This window comes from Nerophis lumbriciformis, linkage group LG15 (genome assembly GCF_033978685.3).
Source record: "Nerophis lumbriciformis linkage group LG15, RoL_Nlum_v2.1, whole genome shotgun sequence".
Classification (NCBI taxonomy): domain Eukaryota; kingdom Metazoa; phylum Chordata; class Actinopteri; order Syngnathiformes; family Syngnathidae; genus Nerophis; species Nerophis lumbriciformis.
In genome coordinates, this window is record NC_084562.2 from 33,131,630 (window position 1) to 33,152,733 (window position 21,104).

Consider the following 21,104-nt stretch of genomic DNA (forward strand, 5'->3'; position numbering starts at 1 on the left):
GGTCCTGCTAAACACCGACATTTATTTAATAATACCACCTTAACATTTGACAACCAAACAATTACACAAGGCGAATCAGTAAAGAATCTGGGTATTATCTTCCACCCAACTCTCTCCTTTGAGTCACACATTAAGAGTGTTACTAAAACGGCCTTCTTTCATCTCCGTTATATCGCTAAAATTCGTTCTATTTTATCCACTAGCGACGCTGAGATCATTATTCATGCGTTCGTTACGTCTCGTCTCGACTACTGTAACGTATTATTTTCGGGTCTCCCTATGTCTAGCATTAAAAAATTACAGTTGGTACAAAATGCGGCTGCTAGACTTTTGACAAGAACAAGAAAGTTTGATCATATTACGCCTATACTGGCTCACCTGCACTGGCTTCCTGTGCACTTAAGATGTGACTTTAAGGTTTTACTACTTACGTATAAAATACTACACGGTCTAGCTCCGTCCTATCTTGTCGATTGCATTGTACCATATGTCCCGGCAAGAAATCTGCGTTCAAAGAACTCCGGCTTATTAGTGATTCCCAGAGCCCAAAAAAAGTCTGCGGGCTATAGAGCGTTTTCTATTCGGGCTCCAGTACTATGGAATGCCCTCCCGGTAACAATTAGAGATGCTACCTCAGTAGAAGCATTTAAGTCCCATCTTAAAACTCATTTGTATACTCTAGCCTTTAAATAGCCCCCCTGTTAGACCAGTTGATCTGCCGTTTCTTTTCTTTTCTCCTCTGCTCCCCTTTTCCTTGAGGGGGGGGGGGGGGGGGGGGGGGGCACAGGTCCGGTGGCCATGGATGAAGTGCTGGCTGTCCAGAGTCGGGACCCGGGGTGGACCGCTCGCCTGTGCATCGGCTGGGAACATCTCTACGCTGCTGACCCGTCTCCGCTCGGGATGGTGTCCTGCTGGCCCCACTATGGACTGGACTCTTACTATTATGTTGGATCCACTATGGACTGGACTCTTACTATTATGTTGGATCCACTATGGACTGGACTCTCACAATATTATGTCAGACCCACTCGACATCCATTGCTTTCGGTCTCCCCTAGAGGGGGGGGGGGGGGGTTACCCACATATGCGGTCCTTTCCAAGGTTTCTCATAGTCATTCACATCGACGTCCCACTGGGGTGAGTTTTTCCTTGCCCGTATGTGGGCTTTGTACCGAGGATGTCGTTGTGGCTTGTGCAGCCCTTTGAGACACTTGTGATTTAGGGCTATAAAAATAAAGATTGATTGATTGATTGATTGATTTAAGTATTATCTTAATATATTGTTTGTATTTCTTAGAACACATTTTTTCTACAAGTGCACACCAACTTGGCGAGTCTAAATATAAAAGAAAGCAAATGTCAGCAAAACCTAAAAGAGTTAAGCTTTTACCAAAGGCAACAATCATGCATGAGGTTTTCGGCACATACACCATGTTGACATCTATAGTTATATTTTGATAACGATGGAGAAAAACACGCATACTCGGCATAATAACAAGGCAACAAACATGGCAGTAGATGCAAAGTTGAATCGTGAAATGCATCCTTACAAGAGCTAAAACAATGCATATTTATCCGGGAGAGTTTTGACAGCAATTTCCTTGACCCAGCCACACACAAAGAAATTGTAGACCTCCATGCTTCTGTTTTGTCTTGTAGAATTACGTCTAGAGCACCAGATAGTTCGATATGTCTAGGAATTCCATCGCCGGATAGTCTTTCAGATCACTCAACACATCATTTTTTGATAACATGTAGTGATAGATTCCATCGCATTGGCTTGGTTGACTACCACTGTTTTTCACTTTAGGGAAGAAGTCACATGACGGAATACAAGCAATAGGCGGTATTAGTACCTTGTATCTGTATTCTGGGAAAATGTGACATTAATTTATAGTTATTACATGCTGCGTGTTCAAATGTTTCAGCATATGTCGTCTTCTTGATGACAGGGCAACCTTGGAATTATTACAAGTAGTAATGTTGCAATCCTTTCCTGTAAAATGTCCGCAAACTTTGGAGCAATTTTTCTCCCCGGGCGCCGCTACGTTGCTGTCTGACGTCACTACGCACGTTGCGTAATGACAACATCCCCATCCGCAAGAATCGTTAATGGAATCGTTTGAAAAAATGGCAACCGACTCAAAGTCAAAGGAATTGATATACTGGGAACCGGTTCTGAACAATAATTGGTTTTCCATTCCCATCCCTAGGGCCAAATGTCCAGAAAGCTAACAACCAGGGGGTCAGACTTCACTAGTATTCTTTTTTTGGTGTATTCTTGAGAACCAGCCTGCTCTGCAGTGGACATGTAATTTTTGTCTACTTATTTTGTCAGTGTTACTAAATTTGGGAAATAAATATCCCTCTCTATACAACACAAGCATTCTACTGTTTTAAGGACCTACTGCCAAAAAGCAAGTCAAAGGAGTCTCTGTATGACAGTGCTCAAGTAGTTTTAGGAATCTGTTATACAGTTGTTAGTCTCTTTCAATCAATCAATCAATCAATCAATCTTTATTTATATAGCCCTAAATCACAAGTGTCTCAAAGGGCTGCACAAGCCACAACGACATCCTCGGTACAAAGCCCACATACGGGCAAGGAAAAACTCACCCCAGTGGGACGTCGATGTGAATGACTATGAGAAACCTTGGAGAGGACCGCATATGTGGGTAACCCCCCCCCCCTCTAGGGGAGACCGAAAGCAATGGATGTCGAGTGGGTCTGACATAATATTGTGAGAGTCCAGTCCATAGTGGATCCAACATAATAGTAAGAGTCCAGTCCATAGTGGGGCCAGCAGGACACCATCCCGAGCGGAGACGGGTCAGCAGCGCAGAGATGTTCCCAGCCGATGCACAGGCGAGCGGTCCACCCCGGGTCCCGACTCTGGACAGCCAGCACTTCATCCATGGCCACCGGACCTGTGCCCCCCCCCCCCTCAAGGAAAAGGGGAGCAGAGGAGAAAAGAAAAGAAACGGCAGATCAACTGGTCCAACAGGGGGGCTATTTAAAGGCTAGAGTATACAAATGAGTTTTAAGATGGGACTTAAATGCTTCTACTGAGGTAGCATCTCTAATTGTTACCGGGAGGGCATTCCATAGTACTGGAGCCCGAATAGAAAACGCTCTATAGCCCGCAGACTTTTTTTGGGCTCTGGGAATCACTAATAAGCCGGAGTTCTTTGAACGCAGATTTCTTGCCGGGACATATGGTACAATGCAATCGACAAGATAGGACGGAGCTAGACCGTGTAGTATTTTATACGTAAGTAGTAAAACCTTAAAGTCACATCTTAAGTGCACAGGAAGCCAGTGCAGGTGAGCCAGTATAGGCGTAATATGATCAAACTTTCTTGTTCTTGTCAAAAGTCTAGCAGCCGCATTTTGTACCAACTGTAATTTTTTAATGCTAGACATAGGGAGACCCGAAAATAATACGTTACAGTAGTCGAGACGAGACGTAACGAACGCATGAATAATGATCTCAGCGTCGCTAGTGGATAAAATAGAACGAATTTTAGCGATATTACGGAGATGAAAGAAGGCCGTTTTAGTAACACTCTTAATGTGTGATTCAAACGAGAGAGTTGGGTGGAAGATAATACCCAGATTCTTTACTGATTCGCCTTGTGTAATTGTTTGGTTGTCAAATGTTAAGGTGGTATTATTAAATAAATGTCGGTGTTTAGCAGGACCAATAATCAGCATTTCCGTTTTCTTGGCGTTGAGTTGCAAGAAGTTATATAAGAATATATATGTAATGTAGTCAATGGCGCATTTAAAATTACATTTAATATTTACATATTTTGATAATTTTAAGCATTAATTTAAAAAAAGTATCACAACGGTCGCTTTTTTTTCCAACTAAGTTATTGATAGTTTTTTATTCATAAGAGCCAACAAACATAACAAAACATCACTTACTGTACAATGTCTGCTGTCGTTAGGATGCCGACTACTAGGATGTTCATATCTTCCTATTTAGATGAAGAATAACTCATAATCACCGCGAAGAAAAGAGGGGTGAAACCAAGCGCAAACCAAGGTCTTTTCATGTTGTTCTCGCTCTGAATGGGTCTAAACTGGGTATTGCAGCCGTTGTTTCTGCTGCCGTTTGTTTGTGGTGTGTGCGCCCGTGGCTGCTGGGTCCGATGGGGGGGGCAATTTTGGGGGTTTTAGCAGCATACGGACATGCTGGCTTCATTCTCGTTTGTTGTCCTGTTAGTTGGTTTGTCAGATGTCTACCCGGGCAAGCCCTCGCGCTCTGCCGCGCTGTCCTTCGCGCCCAATGTTGTGTCATCGTTTAGGTGCGGCCTTGTCGAGGGCTGTATCCATACATAAATATACATGTGTATGTATGTACCATGTATGTACTGTATATGAGTATGTATGCATGTGTGTGTATATGTATATGTATATGTGCATATGTACAGTCGTGGTCAAAAGTTTACATACACTTGTGAAGGACATAATGTCATGGCTGTCTTGAGTTTCCAATCATTTCTACAACTCTTATTTTTTGTGATAGAGTGATTGGAGCACATACTTGTTTGTCACAAAAAACATTATTTTCTTTTATGAATTTATTATGGGTCTACTGAACATGTGACCAAATCTGCTGGGTCAAACGTATACATACAGCAACATACATTATCAAGTTTGGTGATGTAGAAAAGTTACAATCAAATCAAATTAGCTTCATGGCATGGTCTCTTATCTTCATGTGAGTGATTATGATTGACGACACCCGTTGACTTCTCTGAGCCCGTTTAAATAGGGCTCGTGTGATGCAGTCATTAGACTTTGTTACAAACGCGACAATGGGAAAGTCAAAGGAACTCAGCACACATCTGAAAAAACTAATCATTGACTTGAATAAATCAGGAAAGTCACTTGGAGCCATTTCAAAGCAGCTTAAGGTCCCAAAAGCAACTGTGCAGACTAGAGATGCGCGGTTTGCGGACACAACCGCGGAGTCCGCGGATTATCCGCGGATCGGGCGGATGAAATTAAAAACAATAAGATTTTATCCGCTCGCGGGTCGGGTCGGGCGGATTAATTAGATATTTTTTTTATTTTTTTATTTTTTTTGCGGGTGGCAGTTAAACCAATTGGGAAATATATATACATAGTTAAATGTTGTTACCCACATACGAAAAACGAGCAGGCACCTGCTGCATATGCCATAACAGAAGAAAAAAAAAGAAAAGAGATGGACACTTTTACGGAGCGGAGAAGGGACGCCTCGCCGGGGTCCGGGACCGAGGCCCCTTCCCCCGAGAGGGCCCCACCGGGAGCCGTAGCTGAGGCGATCCGCGAGAAGGGCCCGACGCACATCCAGGGTCACTACCGCGCCCACCGCACCGACACCCCGCCTCGTCCGCTTTCGCAGTGCACTCACGAAAGGGGTGGGGCTCACCCTGGTTGATATAGAGAGCAGGACGGTGGCCATGGAATTTCATTTAAGGTTTGTGATAAACCATCAAACTCATTCGTTAAAAGGACTCTATAGTAATATAAAGCAAATTTTTCTGGACATTATCATGCAAGAAAAGTTTATTTTTGGGATCGCGATCACCGCGTAATGATTTTTAAAGGTTGCATTACAAACATGTAACTGTCCCATGTGATCAGCCAGTGCGATTGGAAGTCCATGCTCAATTATTGCCTCCGTAAATAAAACTTCGGCATTTATCACATCCAAAGAATCTGTTTGGGCGACGAAAAACGTTGAAAGTTTTCCACTTGTATCGCTAGCAACGGCATTAGACTTGTGTTTTTTTGTCCCAACGTGGTCTTTTACATCGCTAATTCCTCCGTGTCCGATCGAAAAATCTTGTCTGCACAAGGTGCAATTCGCGTAGTTTTCACCCTTTTTTTTTTTTTTTTAATTAATATTAGATATATAACAACGGGCGGATGGCGGGCGGGTGCAGTTCTGATCAAACGTTACATCGGGTGGATGGCGGATGGTTGACGACTTTCTGACGCGGTTGCGGATGAAATAAATTGCCTATCCGCGCATCTCTAGTGCAGACATTTGTTCGTAAGTATAAAGTGCATGTCACAGTTTTGTCACTGCCACAATCAGGAAGAAAACGCAAGCTATCACCTGCTGCTGAGAGAAAATTGATCAGGATGATCAAGAGTCAACCGAGAACCACCAAAAAGCAGGTCTGCAATGAATTGGAAGCTGTTGTTCTGTTTTTTGTTGTTGTTGTTGTTTTTCTCTTTGTCTTATCCTCTTCTTGTCCCCGCAATTTCCCTCTCTGTCTTCCTTTTTTCTTCTTCTTTCTATCCCCTACTGCTCCATAAATCCATTTAATAAAGTCAAAGAGAAACATCCCACGCTTCCCTTTTGTAAAGTACATCTGTACAGCAGATATGGTCATCTATATCAACAATATGATTTGCCTGAGTGGCTGGACAGGACAAATAGATAAATAAATCAAATAAAAAAATTGGATGCCAAAGTTGACAAACTAAGTGTAATACATCCTCATCCTTCTATTAATCTAGATGAGAGGCATGATATATATCCATCCATCCATTTTCTACCGCTTATTCCCTTTGGGGTCGCGGGGGCGCTGGAGCCTATCTTAGCTACAATCGGGCAGAAGGCGGTGTACACCCTGGACAAGTTGCCACCTCATCGCAGGCATGATATATAATCTAGAATTAACTTTCAAGAGAAGTGAGAAAATAGCGGACCAGTCAATATCTGCAACACGGGCACACAAGCTTATGATCATGGCACCGCTATAAATAGATTGTCTGCGTTTGCGCTTATAATACCAATATCACTAATACTAGGTTCATATTCAAGTCACAAAATGTAAATTGAGTTTTTGGATTGTTATTTACTGGGTTTTTATGGGCGGAATAGAGGACCTCTTATTGGCTGCAGTGTAAGCGTACTTTTATTTACGATGCATTATGAATGCATCAAAAAATATATATCCGCCGTCATGTCTTTCATAATGATTGTGAACAATAGGCAAAATTCCAAAAAAGTGCAGTTGCCCTGTAAATACTGGTTTGTACTGTAGCACTTTAAGACTTGTTGAAATAAAAAGTGCTTAACAAACAAAATATATTATAATAATGTATTATTTCTGGCAGGCATTGTGGCGTCCTACTCTGTTCAGCCGTCCTTGAACACACCATAACAATACCTCCGTCTTGTATTCCTAGAGAACAATCATCCTGGTTTAAAAGAGCACAGATGGTAGGTACAATCGAATATTAATGTGTTTATATAAGTTATATTGGGTTATGTTGTCTCTAAGAGAAATACGTTAATTTCTCTTGTTTTAGTGTTTACATTTAAGCTAACTAGCTGGCGACAGTCAAGCCTTGAGTTTATCACGGTTTTTCGATAATTAAAATTGAAAACAGTTACCATTTATACCGTTCATCGTTACAACCCCAATACTGACGTAATGTGCAGTTACACAACATGCCATCTTTTGAAAACATATTTTCGATAACTAAAATTGAAAACAATCAATCAATCAAGGTTTATTTATATAGCCCTTAATCACAAGTGTCTCAAAGGCAAACAGTTATCATTAAGACCATTCATTGTTACAACCCTAGTACTGACATAATTACACAACATTCCATCTTTTGAAAACATCTTCATGCTGGAAAATGTTGAGTGATTTTTATGAGAGGGCACCCTTTGCTGGATTCCTAGCTGCAAACACTGTTTTTGCCCCTGCAGATTGTACAATTACAGGTAAAAGCCAGTAAATTAGAATATTTTGAAAAACTTGATTTATTTCAGTAATTGCATTCAAAAGGTGTAACTTGTACATTATATTTATTCATTGCACACAGACTGATGCATTCAAATGTTTATTTCATTTAATTTTGATGATTTGAAGTGGCAACAAATGAAAATCCAAAATTCCGTGTGTCACAAAATTAGAATATTACTTAAGGCTAATACAAAAAGGGATTTTTAGAAATGTTGGCCAACTGAAAAGTATGAAAATGAAAAATATGAGCATGTACAATACTCAATACTTGGTTGGAGCTCCTTTTGCCTCAATTACTGCGTTAATGCGGCGTGGCATGGAGTCGATGAGTTTCTGGCACTGCTCAGGTGTTATGAGAGCCCAGGTTGCTCTGATAGTGGCCTTCAACTCTTCTGCGTTTTTGGGTCTGGCATTCTGCATCTTCCTTTTCACAATACCCCACAGATTTTCTATGGGGCTAAGATCAGGGGAGTTGGCGGGCCAATTTAGAACAGAAATACCATGGTCCGTAAACCAGGCACGGGTAGATTTTGCGCTGTGTGCAGGCGCCAAGTCCTGTTGGAACTTGAAATCTCCATCTCCATAGAGCAGGTCAGCAGCAGGAAGCATGAAGTGCTCTAAAACTTGCTGGTAGACGGCTGCGTTGACCCTGGATCTCAGGAAACAGAGTGGACCGACACCAGCAGATGACATGGCACCCCAAACCATCACCCAACCATGCAAATTTTGCATTTCCTTTGGAAATCGAGGTCCCCGAGTCTGGAGGAAGACAGGAGAGGCACAGGATCCACGTTGCCTGAAGTCTAGTGTAAAGTTTCCACCATCAGTGATGGTTTGGGGTGCCATGTCATCTGCTGGTGTCGGTCCACTCTGTTTCCTGAGATCCAGGGTCAACGCAGCCGTCTACCAGCAAGTTTTAGAGCACTTCATGCTTCCTGCTGCTGACCTGCTCTATGGAGATGGAGATTTCAAGTTCCAACAGGACTTGGCGCCTGCACACAGCGCAAAATCTACCCGTGCCTGGTTTACGGACCATGGTATTTCTGTTCTAAATTGGCCCGCCAACTCCCCTGACCTTAGCCCCATAGAAAATCTGTGGGGTATTGTGAAAAGGAAGATGCAGAATGCCAGACCCAAAAACGCAGAAGAGTTGAAGGCCACTATCAGAGCAACCTGGGCTCTCATAACACCTGAGCAGTGCCAGAAACTCATCGACTCCATGCCACGCCGCATTAACGCAGTAATTGAGGCAAAAGGAGCTCCAACCAAGTATTGAGTATTGTACATGCTCATATTTTTCATTTTCATACTTTTCAGTTGGCCAACATTTCTAAAAATCCCTTTTTTGTATTAGCCTTAAGTAATATTCTAATTTTGTGACACACGGAATTTTGGATTTTCATTTGTTGCCACTTCAAATCATCAAAATTAAATGAAATAAACATTTGAATGCATCAGTCTGTGTGCAATGAATACATATAATGTACAAGTTACACCTTTTGAATGCAATTACTGAAATAAATCAAGTTTTTCAAAATATTCTAATTTACTGGCTTTTACCTGTAAATCACTTTTTTTTTTATTGAAGCTACCATTATTATTAGTATCTATTTATATATTTTTACAATTTAAAGCAGAAAAATTAAGTATGTAATACTTCATTTACTCCAAAACCAAATCTTGCAATCTCACATTCCAGAGGTCTCAGACACGACCTCTGCCCTGACCCCCAAAACCTGATCAGTAGCACCATGGGCGCATTTCATTCAATTCTGGATTGCTGGTGCCATTTTGTGGCAGAGCCAATATTCTTTGTTTAATATTATTTGTATATCATTAATGTCTGTGCTTATACTGAAGCTTCCCCAACAACATAATTTCCAGATAATGGTCAATAAAGTATCTATTCTATTCTATTACAAAAAAAACAATGGCTTCCGGGCCGCACTTTGGACACACCTGACACAAATGCTGCTTTTAAATTGCACATTATTTGATGTAAGGCAATACAACCTTTAACCTTTTGTTTCAAAATTTCTACTGTAGTTTATGTATGATGACATGCTTGTTTTTACGTTTGCTTCACCCTGTCATTTTCTTGTCTGACAACTTTTATTGAAAAAGACAGGACAGCAGCAAGGGGCCCGATGAAGAAAGCTAGTGGCGCTCTATAAATTCCAAAGTACAAAGATGGTTGTGTGGGGAATAATGTTGCTAAACACACAAAATCAGCCTTCATCTCTTAGGTTGTAATGTAAACCAATCCAGGGGGAGGTTCTCAGGTTCAAAAGCAGCAATTTAGGAGCCCTATAATCAAGCTCCTAAGGCCTTAAGTACATAAAAAGGATCTCTGTGTGTATTACAGGAAATTAATGTTGTCAAGGTTACAGTTGTTTAGGAGCAAGGGATGAGTGTCTATTGAAATACAGTATGTTTTTTCTATTTGCCAGGAATGTTCGTTATTTTCAAATGCAAATGTTCGCAGGTTTTTTTTTTTCTGTACAGTTTAAATGTGCCGTTTTTCATACAGTATATAATATGCATATAGAAAAGAAAGTTTATGTATCTGCAGATATACTACGCTGCTGTATCGGTAACACAACACATGAGAAAGTGGTATTAAGCCATCTCTTGTAGCAACAAAAGCCAATCTAAGATACACAATATGCATATCTACAGGTAAAAGCCAGTAAATTAGAATGTTTTGAAAAACTTGATTTATTTCAGTAATTGCATTCAAAAGGTGTAACTTGTACATTATATTTATTCATTGCACACAGACTGATGCATTCAAATGTTTATTTCATTTAATTTTGATGATTTGAAGTGGCAACAAATGAAAATCCAAAATTCCGTGTGTCACAAAATTAGAATATTACTTAAGGCTAATACAAAAAAGGGATTTTTAGAAATGTTGGCCAACTGAAAAGTATGAAAATGAAAAATATGAGCATGTACAATACTCAATACTTGGTTGGAGCTCCTTTTGCCTCAATTACTGCGTTAATGCGGCGTGGCATGGAGTCGATGAGTTTCTGGCACTGCTCAGGTGTTATGAGAGCCCAGGTTGCTCTGATAGTGGCCTTCAACTCTTCTGCGTTTTTGGGTCTGGCATTCTGCATCTTCCTTTTCACAATACCCCACAGATTTTCTATGGGGCTAAGGTCAGGGGAGTTGGCGGGCCAATTTAGAACAGAAATACCATGGTCCGTAAACCAGGCACGGGTAGATTTTGCGCTGTGTGCAGGCGCCAAGTCCTGTTGGAACTTAAAATCTCCATCTCTATAGAGCAGGTCAGCAGCAGGAAGCATGAAGTGCTCTAAAACTTGCTGGTAGACGGCTGCGTTGACCCTGGATCTCAGGAAACAGAGTGGACCGACACCAGCAGATGACATGGCACCCCAAACCATCACCCAACCATGCAAATTTTGCATTTCCTTTGGAAATCGAGGTCCCAGAGTCTGGAGGAAGACAGGAGAGGCACAGGATCCACGTTGCCTGAAGTCTAGTGTAAAGTTTCCACCATCAGTGATGGTTTGGGGTGCCATGTCATCTGCTGGTGTCGGTCCACTCTGTTTCCTGAGATCCAGGGTCAACGCAGCCGTCTACCAGCAAGTTTTAGAGCACTTCATGCTTCCTGCTGCTGACCTGCTCTATGGAGATGGAGATTTCAAGTTCCAACAGGACTTGGTGCCTGCACACAGCGCAAAATCTACCCGTGCCTGGTTTACGGACCATGGTATTTCTGTTCTAAATTGGCCCGCCAACTCCCCTGACCTTAGCCCCATAGAAAATCTGTGGGGTATTGTGAAAAGGAAGATGCAGAATGCCAGACCCAAAAACGCAGAAGAGTTGAAGGCCACTATCAGAGCAACCTGGGCTCTCATAACACCTGAGCAGTGCCAGAAACTCATCGACTCCATGCCACGCCGCATTAACGCAGTAATTGAGGCAAAAGGAGCTCCAACCAAGTATTGAGTATTGTACATGCTCATATTTTTCATTTTCATACTTTTCAGTTGGCCAACATTTCTAAAAATCCCTTTTTTGTATTAGCCTTAAGTAATATTCTAATTTTGTGACACACGGAATTTTGGATTTTCATTTGTTGCCACTTCAAATCATCAAAATTAAATGAAATAAACATTTGAATGCATCAGTCTGTGTGCAATGAATAAATATAATGTACAAGTTACACCTTTTGAATGCAATTACTGAAATAAATCAAGTTTTTCAAAATATTCTAATTTACTGGCTTTTACCTGTACATTTGGATTGTGGCCCCCGGGGCCATTTCTGATTTGCTCTTGTTTCACAACAACTGTGGCATAAGAAATAATGTAAATTAAGACAATCTGTTCCAGGTTTGGTCACTCATAAAACAATTGTAATTATTGCAAATTCAGCTTTCATATAAGTGTCAAAATAAGTTAACCGCAACATAACAAGACTATAATACTAAAATGTTCCTAAAGGACAGCAATGTATTTGTGGTGATGGATTGCCAGGGTGGGAGTTAAAATATGAATTAAAGTAAGCAGACTGCTTTCAGATGGGCTAAGTAATGGCCGACAGCCGGACCTGCTGCTCGTTGAGAAGAGCAATATGTGCTTTCATGTCAGAGTGTGTCTATTAAGACCAGGAAAATCTCAATAGATTTGTCGCTAGCTTGCTTTTATGGAAAAGAGAGTATGTAGATAGGTCTGAATATTTGCTTTGCGGACAACACTGATCCCTCCTGTTATGTATTTTTATTCCCTGGCAAACTAGGAACCTTTGTAAAACGGTGCGTGGATTCCATCGCAAACCATAGCGTACTCACAAACCTCAGAATGTATCTACACACAAAAAAAATCCGCTACGCACACTTGTACGCACTATTCTCACTATAAAACACACCCATCAGCAAATGTTTTTAACTCCATTAATTATTTTTATACTCAAAATGCTGCACTGTAGAGCATTGTTACAACTAACTACATTCACAGACAGTCCCATTATAGTGTGTTTATCAACAAAGAAGAACAGGTAGTCTCAAATATATTGTAGTGATCCAAATTTAAATGTAATGTATTGGAAACACTGTTGTGTGACATCATATTTCTTGATAGTTTTGTGACTTCTATCTGTTCTGTATCCGAAAAAAATTATTCAAATCCAAATCATGATTCTGAATTGATTCAAAATCCACAAGAATCGCAAAACAAAAAACAAGCACATAATAGCCTATTCCTTGGTTAAAAGTGGTGTGTATTATTACAAAAAAGTTAGAATATTGGATAAATATATTTGTCAGTATTAATCTTACAAACTATGCATTTTGTTGACAAATAGATGACATATTACAGGCTGTGAAGGACCATTTTAATAGTTAAAAAAAAGGATACAACCTATCCAATATGCTGTTATCTTTATACAATAATACATTTATATATATTTATTTAAATTAAATAAAAGCAAATAAACATTCTGCATGTTAGATTTATTTTATTAGCATTAGCTCTTTTTAAAAATGTTTCTTTTTGCAAATGTTCCTGTTACGCTTGTATTAGGACCACAGTGCACTGCTCTGTGCTTAGGGCACTTATTTGGTGTTGATGGGTGGAGCCACCGGTGCTCACCTGTGTGCACTTGTCAAATAGGCCTTTTTACAAGTCACTTCTGTCAGACAACAGACAGTTTCTTGTTTTCCTGCATGTGTGTACAGTTTGCTCATGCCTGCTATTTTCATTTTTTGTATTTGCGATTTTTGGCTTCGCTGTTCCTCTGCTTCACGCTCTAGTAGGTAATTGCTTATCGCCTGCTTATACTTGCTGTAGTGTTAAGTGTGTTTTTTTGTCCGTATTTTCCGCACTATAAGGCGCACCTAAAAACCACAATTTTTCTCAAAAGCTGACAGTGCGCCTTATAACCCGGTGCGCTTTATTAAGATTCATTTTCATAAAGTTTCGATCTCGCAACTTCGGTAAACAGCCGCCATCTTTTTTCCCGGTAGAACAGGAAGCGCTTCTTCTTCTACGCAAGCAACCGCCAAGGAAAGCACCCGCCCCCATAGAACAGGAAGCGCTTCTTCTTCTACTGTAAGCAACCACCCGCCCCCGGAAGAAGAAGAAAAAACGCGCGGATATCACCGTACGTTTCATTTCCTGTTTACATCTGTAAAGACCACAAAATGGCTCCTACTAAGCGACAAGGATCCGGTTCATAAAAAGACGCAATCTCTCCATCCGCACACGGATTACTACCGTATTTCACAGCAACTGATATTCCTGTGAACCGCACTGTGGAACGGGAGCACGTACGGTGAATATTCACACCACAGGGAATGAGAAGTCATCCTTCACTGTGGTTCTAGCTTGCCATACTAACTTCCACCCATGGTGATATTCAAAAGGAAGACCTTGCCAAAAGAGACCTTTCCAGCCGGCGTCATCATAAAAGCTAACTCGAAGGGATGGATGGATGAAGAAAAGATGAGCGAGTGGTTAAGGGAAGTTTACGCGAAGAGGCCGGGTGGCTTTTTTCACACAGCTCCGAAGGCGAACACACCTTCACTAAGACGGGCAGACAGCGCCGGACGACATACGTCAACATTTGCCAGTGGATCGTAAATGCCTGGGCAGATATTTCGGTCACAACTGTGGTCCGAGCTTTCCGGAAGGCAGGATTCACAGAACAACAGCGACACTGACTCCGATGACTTCGACGAGACGGAACCGGCCATTTTGGATACCACGCTTGCGCAACTTTTCAATTCGGACACCGAAGACGAAGAATTCGAAGGATTTACGAATGAAGAATAACTTCAGAAGGTGAGCGCTATGTTTATTTTGTGTGTTGTGACATTAACGTTCGAGCAAAATTATGTTGCTATTGCTCTACACCATTTTGAATTTTACTATGTTTGTGATTGCACATTTGCGTACATTTTGGGACAGAGTTGTTAGAACGCTGGTTTTCAATATATTATTAAAGTTTGACTGAACTATCTGACTGTTTTTTTGACATTCCCTTTAGCGCAGCGTAGGCGCGGCTTATAATCCGGGGCGGCTTATTGGTGGACAAAGTTATGAAATATGTAATTCATTGAAGGTGCGGCTAATAATCCGGTGCGCCTTATAGTGCGGAAAATACGGTAATTTTAGTCAAACTTTTACCAACTGTACCAGTGAGGTTATCTTAATTTTTGTTATTAAACTTTGGAAATATTACTCTCGATCTCCGCTATGGAATCCAACAATTTGGCATAACAACCCGTGTAACATATTCCCCATTTTTGCTTTTGTTGTTTTTTTAGTAATTACAGGTCATTGTTGTTTTTTTAGTAATTGCAGGTCAGTAATGGACCCATGCCCGCACTTTGGACACCTCTAATGTACCGAGCACCTCATGATTCCATTCTGATTATTGGGGTGACAAATGGATTCAGCATCAATACTCAATATAACCCGATTTTCATCATTTATTATTTGGTGTATAAATGATGATACAATTTTTCGTTACAGATGACAAAGGCTCCTCTTGGCTGTTGACATATGACAGTTTTGTCACAGAATATTAATCACTCCATCCATTCATTCATTTTCTACCGCTTGTCCCTCTCAGGGTTGTGAGGGGTGCTGGAGCCTATCCCAGCTGCACTCGGGCGGAAGGCGGGGTGCACCCTGGACAAGTCGCCACCTCATCACAGGGCTAACACAGATAGACAGACAACATTCACACTCACATTCACACACTAGGGCCAATTTAGTGTTGCCAATCAACCTATCCCCAGGTGCATGTCTTTGGAGGTGGGAGGAAGCCGCCCTGTGCCACCAATCTAATAAAAGAAAACAGAGCAACTCCAACTCAATCCCAGTTTTACAATACCTAGGATATACATTTACAAATAAATTGAAAATACTGCAAATACAATCTAATACTGGGAAAAAAAGGAAAAACAAAAATTAATAAATGCAACAGTATCAATAAAAATAATAATTCTGTATATAAAAAATAGATTTTTTTTTTATTTTTTGAATCTTTGAATGTAGAAAATTATGAATTGATTTAGAATTGAATTTGATAAAAAATAGTGATTTTGGATGTTTGAGCACCCCACTGGTCACAGAGAGGTGTCGTCTCTAGCAGCTGCAGTCTGCTTCCCTGATACTATGAACTGGGCTACAGCCCATAAAACCAGCTATGGGAATGTGTGAATGGCTATATGGGAGAATCAGTGCATAAAAAGGACAGAATAAAAAAAAAACTGTTGGATACTGTCAGGATGATTACTGTATCGCTGATATCATGGGTTGATTTCCAGTCTACAGGTAAAAGCCAGTAAATTAGAATATTTTGAAAAACTTGATTTATTTCAGTAATTGCATTCAAAAGGTGTAACTTGTACATTATATTTATTCATTGCACACAGACTGATGCATTCAAATGTTTATTTCATTTAATTTTGATGATTTGAAGTGGCAACAAATGAAAATCCAAAATTCCGTGTGTCACAAAATTAGAATATTACTTAAGGCTAATACAAAAAAGGGATTTTTAGAAATGTTGGCCAACTGAAAAGTATGAAAATGAAAAATATGAGCATGTACAATACTCAATACTTGGTTGGAGCTCCTTTTGCCTCAATTACTGCGTTAATGCGGCGTGGCATGGAGTCGATGAGTTTCTGGCACTGCTCAGGTGTTATGAGAGCCCAGGTTGCTCTGATAGTGGCCTTCAACTCTTCTGCGTTTTTGGGTCTGGCATGCTGCATCTTCCTTTTCACAATACCCCACAGATTTTCTATGGGGCTAAGGTCAGGGGAGTTGGCGGGCCAATTTAGAACAGAAATACCATGGTCCGTAAACCAGGCACGGGTAGATTTTGCGCTGTGTGCAGGCGCCAAGTCCTGTTGGAACTTGAAATCTCCATCTCCATAGAGCAGGTCAGCAGCAGGAAGCATGAAGTGCTCTAAAACTTGCTGGTAGACGGCTGCGTTGACCCTGGATCTCAGGAAACAGAGTGGACCGACACCAGCAGATGACATGGCACCCCAAACCATCACCCAACCATGCAAATTTTGCATTTCCTTTGGAAATCGAGGTCCCAGAGTCTGGAGGAAGACAGGAGAGGCACAGGATCCACGTTGCCTGAAGTCTAGTGTAAAGTTTCCACCATCAGTGATGGTTTGGGGTGCCATGTCATCTGCTGGTGTCGGTCCACTCTGTTTCCTGAGATCCAGGGTCAACGCAGCCGTCTACCAGCAAGTTTTAGAGCACTTCATGCTTCCTGCTGCTGACCTGCTCTATGGAGATGGAGATTTCAAGTTCCAACAGGACTTGGCGCCTGCACACAGCGCAAAATCTACCCGTGCTTGGTTTACGGACCATGGTATTTCTGTTCTAAATTGGCCCGCCAACTCCCCTGACCTTAGCCCCATAGAAAATCTGTGGGGTATTGTGAAAAGGAAGATGCAGAATGCCAGACCCAAAAACGCAGAAGAGTTGAAGGCCACTATCAGAGCAACCTGGGCTCTCATAACACCTGAGCAGTGCCAGAAACTCATCGACTCCATGCCACGCCGCATTAACGCAGTAATTGAGGCAAAAGGAGCTCCAACCAAGTATTGAGTATTGTACATGCTCATATTTTTCATTTTCATACTTTTCAGTTGGCCAACATTTCTAAAAATCCCTTTTTTTGTATTAGCCTTAAGTAATATTCTAATTTTGTGACACACGGAATTTTGGATTTTCATTTGTTGCCACTTCAAATCATCAAAATTAAATGAAATAAACATTTGAATGCATCAGTCTGTGTGCAATGAATAAATATAATGTACAAGTTACACCTTTTGAATGCAATTACTGAAATAAATCAAGTTTTTCAAAATATTCTAATTTACTGGCTTTTACCTGTATATTGGCATCTGTGACAAAGAGGCCTGAAGGCAGAAGCAGCTGTGAACTTTTCCTCAAAAACAGAGTAGTAAAGATCAATGAAAGCTTGATATGCATGAAGAATGCACTCTGGCCCTTACGCACAACATGGCGTTGGCTTGTAAAGATAGCATCAGTCAAAGCATCGACACAAGTTTGCTCTCACCAGACAGCGTCCGTTGACACACACAGCTCCAGGCTCTTTGTCGCAGGCGGTGCCATCGAGCACACGACCAAAGTTGTAGTAGAAGTTATGACCCAAGGCCAAGCAGCTGAGCTCACAGGGGTTGGCGCCTAGCAGGGGAGATGTTCAGTCATTGGCACAGTGGTTTATTGGTGGAAAAACAGGCAAGGTCAAGTGTGACAGACAGAGGGGATTTGGAGGTGAGAGTTGAGAAAGAGTAAAAAAACATGTAAAATGCCTCAATGAGCATAAGGTGCAGGACTGCCATCATTGCAATGCTTGAGGTTACAGCAGACTGGTCCAAACCTGGCAAGTTTTTATAGCATCACGGAGAGTACAGTAAAATACTTTGTGCTAGTATATTATTTATTATTCTATTTGTATTCTATTTTCCAGGCAAATCATATACTTTTGTGTTTCCATACATACAATGAAACTCGTTTGTTGGTCCCGCTTATGTCAATAACACGTTTGTGACCAACTCATCAAGTCCCAGTTCACCGTCCTCACATCAAATATAGACACGCATGGTCGACCACTTTTGTCAACGTCAAATTTGAGAGCTAAATGAGTCATTTCTTTGTAAAATGGCTCTGTGTATGTCGATTTGTGCTGTAGTATTGTTAGTAACGTCATCTTCATCGCGAAGCAGCGTGAAACAACAACAAGACAAAACAAAATGATGCAGGTATTAACCTGAATTCTACCACAGCAAATAACAAAATAAACCATTTTTATTGTTAGCCACTAGGGTTCTGCGATTTTGACGATATACAACATAAATATGAATTTAGCCGATTATATAGCTTTTATTACAATCGTTATATCTTGATAATGCATGTAGACGACAGATTTTGGCTTTGTCCCACAAACGCGTCCTTAACGCAACGTAGCATTCTTGCTAGCGGATAACGTCCATCCACAAAGCCATTTCTAATTAAGTAATCCTTGCCTCCATGGCCGAAAATAAACTACGTTTCTTGCAAGTATCATCCCTGGAGGACGAGTAATAGCTAAACATGCTACGATACACACTGTAGGAGGGTATGCTAACTGCAAACCAGAGCTTTTGAATGTGAACAAAAATGGGTAGTGTAACCAAGTACTATAGTATCAGGTCGATACCACAGTAGCTAGATCAATATTTCTTACGATCCAAAAATCTTTTGTCATTTTTGTTATTGTTTACAAACTCAATAAATAAGTCTCTTGATATGGGAGGGCTTTAACGACAAATACCAAAGCATTTACCGTATTTTCCGCACTATAAGGCGCACCGGATTATTAGCCGCACCTTCAATGAATGGCATATTTCAAAACTTTGTCCACCTATAAGCCGCCCCGGACTATAAGCCGCGCCTACGCTGCGCTAAAGGGAATGTCAAAAAAACAGTCAGATAGGTCAGTCAAACTTTAATAATATATTAAAAACCAGCGTTCTAACAACTCTGTCCCAAAATGTACGCAAATGTGCAATCACAAACATAGTAAAATTCAAAATAGTGCAGAGCAATAGCAACATAATGTTGCTCGAACGTTAATGTCACAACACACAAAATAAACATAGCGCTCACCTTCTGAAGTTATTCTTCATTCGTAAATCCTTCGAATTCTTCGTCTTCGATGTCCGAATTGAAAAGTTGGGCAAATGTGGGATCCAAAATGGCCGGTTCCGTCTCGTCGAAGTCATCGGAGTCAGTGTCACTGTTCAGCAGTTCTGTGAATCCTGCCTTCCGGAAAGCTCGGACCACAGTTGTGACCGAAATATCTGCCCAGGCATTTACGATCCACTGGCAGATGTTGGCGTATGTCGTCCGGCGCTGTCTGCCTGTCTTAGTGAAGGTGTGTTCGCCTTCGGTCATCCATTGTTCCCACGCCGTTCGCAGTCGTGATTTGAATGCCCTGTTGACACCAATATCCAGCGGTTGGAGTTCTTTGGTTAATCCACCCGGAATGACGGCGAGTGTTGTATTTGTGTGCTTCACTTGTTTTTTGACACCATCTGGGATGTGGGCGCGCATAGAGTCGTATATCAACATGGACGGAGCTGTGTGAAAAAAGCCACCCGGCCTCTTCGCGTAAACTTCCCTTAACCACTCGCTCATCTTTTCTTCATCCATCCATCCCTTCGAGTTAGCTTTTATGATGACGCCGGCTGGAAAGGACTCTTTTGGCAAGGTCTTCCTTTTGAATATCACCATGGGTGGAAGTTTCTGGCCATTAGCATGGCAAGCTAGAACCACAGTGAAGGACGACTTCTCATTCCCTGTGGTGCGAATATTCACCGTACGTGCTCCCGTTGTATCCACAGTATCCACAGTGCGGTTCACAGGAATATCAGTTGCTGTGAAATAGTAATCCGTGTGCGGATGGAGAGATTGCGTCTTTTCATGAACCGGATCCTTGTCGCTTAGTAGGAGCCATTTTGTGGTCTTTACAGATGTAAACAGGAAATGAAACGTACGGTAATATCCGCGCGCTTTTTCTTCTTCTACGCGGGCGGGTGGTTGCTTACAGTAGAAGAAGAAGCGCTTCCTGTTCTATGGGGGCGGGTGCTTACCTTGGCGGTTGCTTGCGTAGAAGAAGAAGCGCTTCCTGTTCTACCGGGAAAAAAGATGGCGGCTGTTTACCGTAGTTACGAGACCGAAACTTTATGAAAATGAATCTTAATATTAATCCATATATAAAGCGCACCGGGTTAAAAGCCGCACTGTCAGCTTTTGAGTAAATTTGTGGTTTTTAGGTGCGGCTAATGGTGCGGAAAATACGGTACTGTACGTATATCAGAGAGTGAAATCATTTAAATATTTCATTGATATTGTTACACCACCCTCCTGTGTTTAAAGTTAAAGTTAAAGTTAAAGTACCAATGATTGTCACACACACACTAGGTGTGGCGAAATTATTCTCTGCATTTGACCCATCACCCTTGATCACCCCCTGGGAGGTGAGGGGAGCAGTGGGCAGCAGCGGTGGCTGCGCCCGGGAATCATTTTGGTGATTTAACCCCCAATTCCAACCCTTGATGCTGAGTGCCAAGCAGGGAGGTAATGGGTCCCATTTTTATAGTCTTTGGTATGACTCGGCCGGGATTTGAACTCCCAACCTACCGATCTCAGGACGGACACTCTAACCACTAGGCCACTGAGTAGGTCTGATTATCTGGTTTTTGTCTGATTATAGTTGTGATCAAAAATGTAATCATTCTAATAATCTAATAATCCTGAAAAT

General features: G+C 41.4%; 1 protein-coding gene across 4 annotated transcripts in view; it reads right to left on the reverse strand.

Annotated features, from left to right (window-relative positions):
* adamtsl5 (ADAMTS like 5) overlaps positions 1 to 21,104 on the reverse strand; it is a 201,009-nt gene that overhangs the window by 64,367 nt on the left and 115,538 nt on the right. For all 4 annotated transcript variants that reach the window (XM_061975081.2, XM_061975078.2, XM_061975077.2 and 1 more), the window contains one exon: positions 17,856 to 17,983. In XM_061975081.2, coding sequence (XP_061831065.1) covers positions 17,856 to 17,983 — 128 coding nt within the window. The remainder of the gene's footprint in view (positions 1 to 17,855; positions 17,984 to 21,104) is intronic.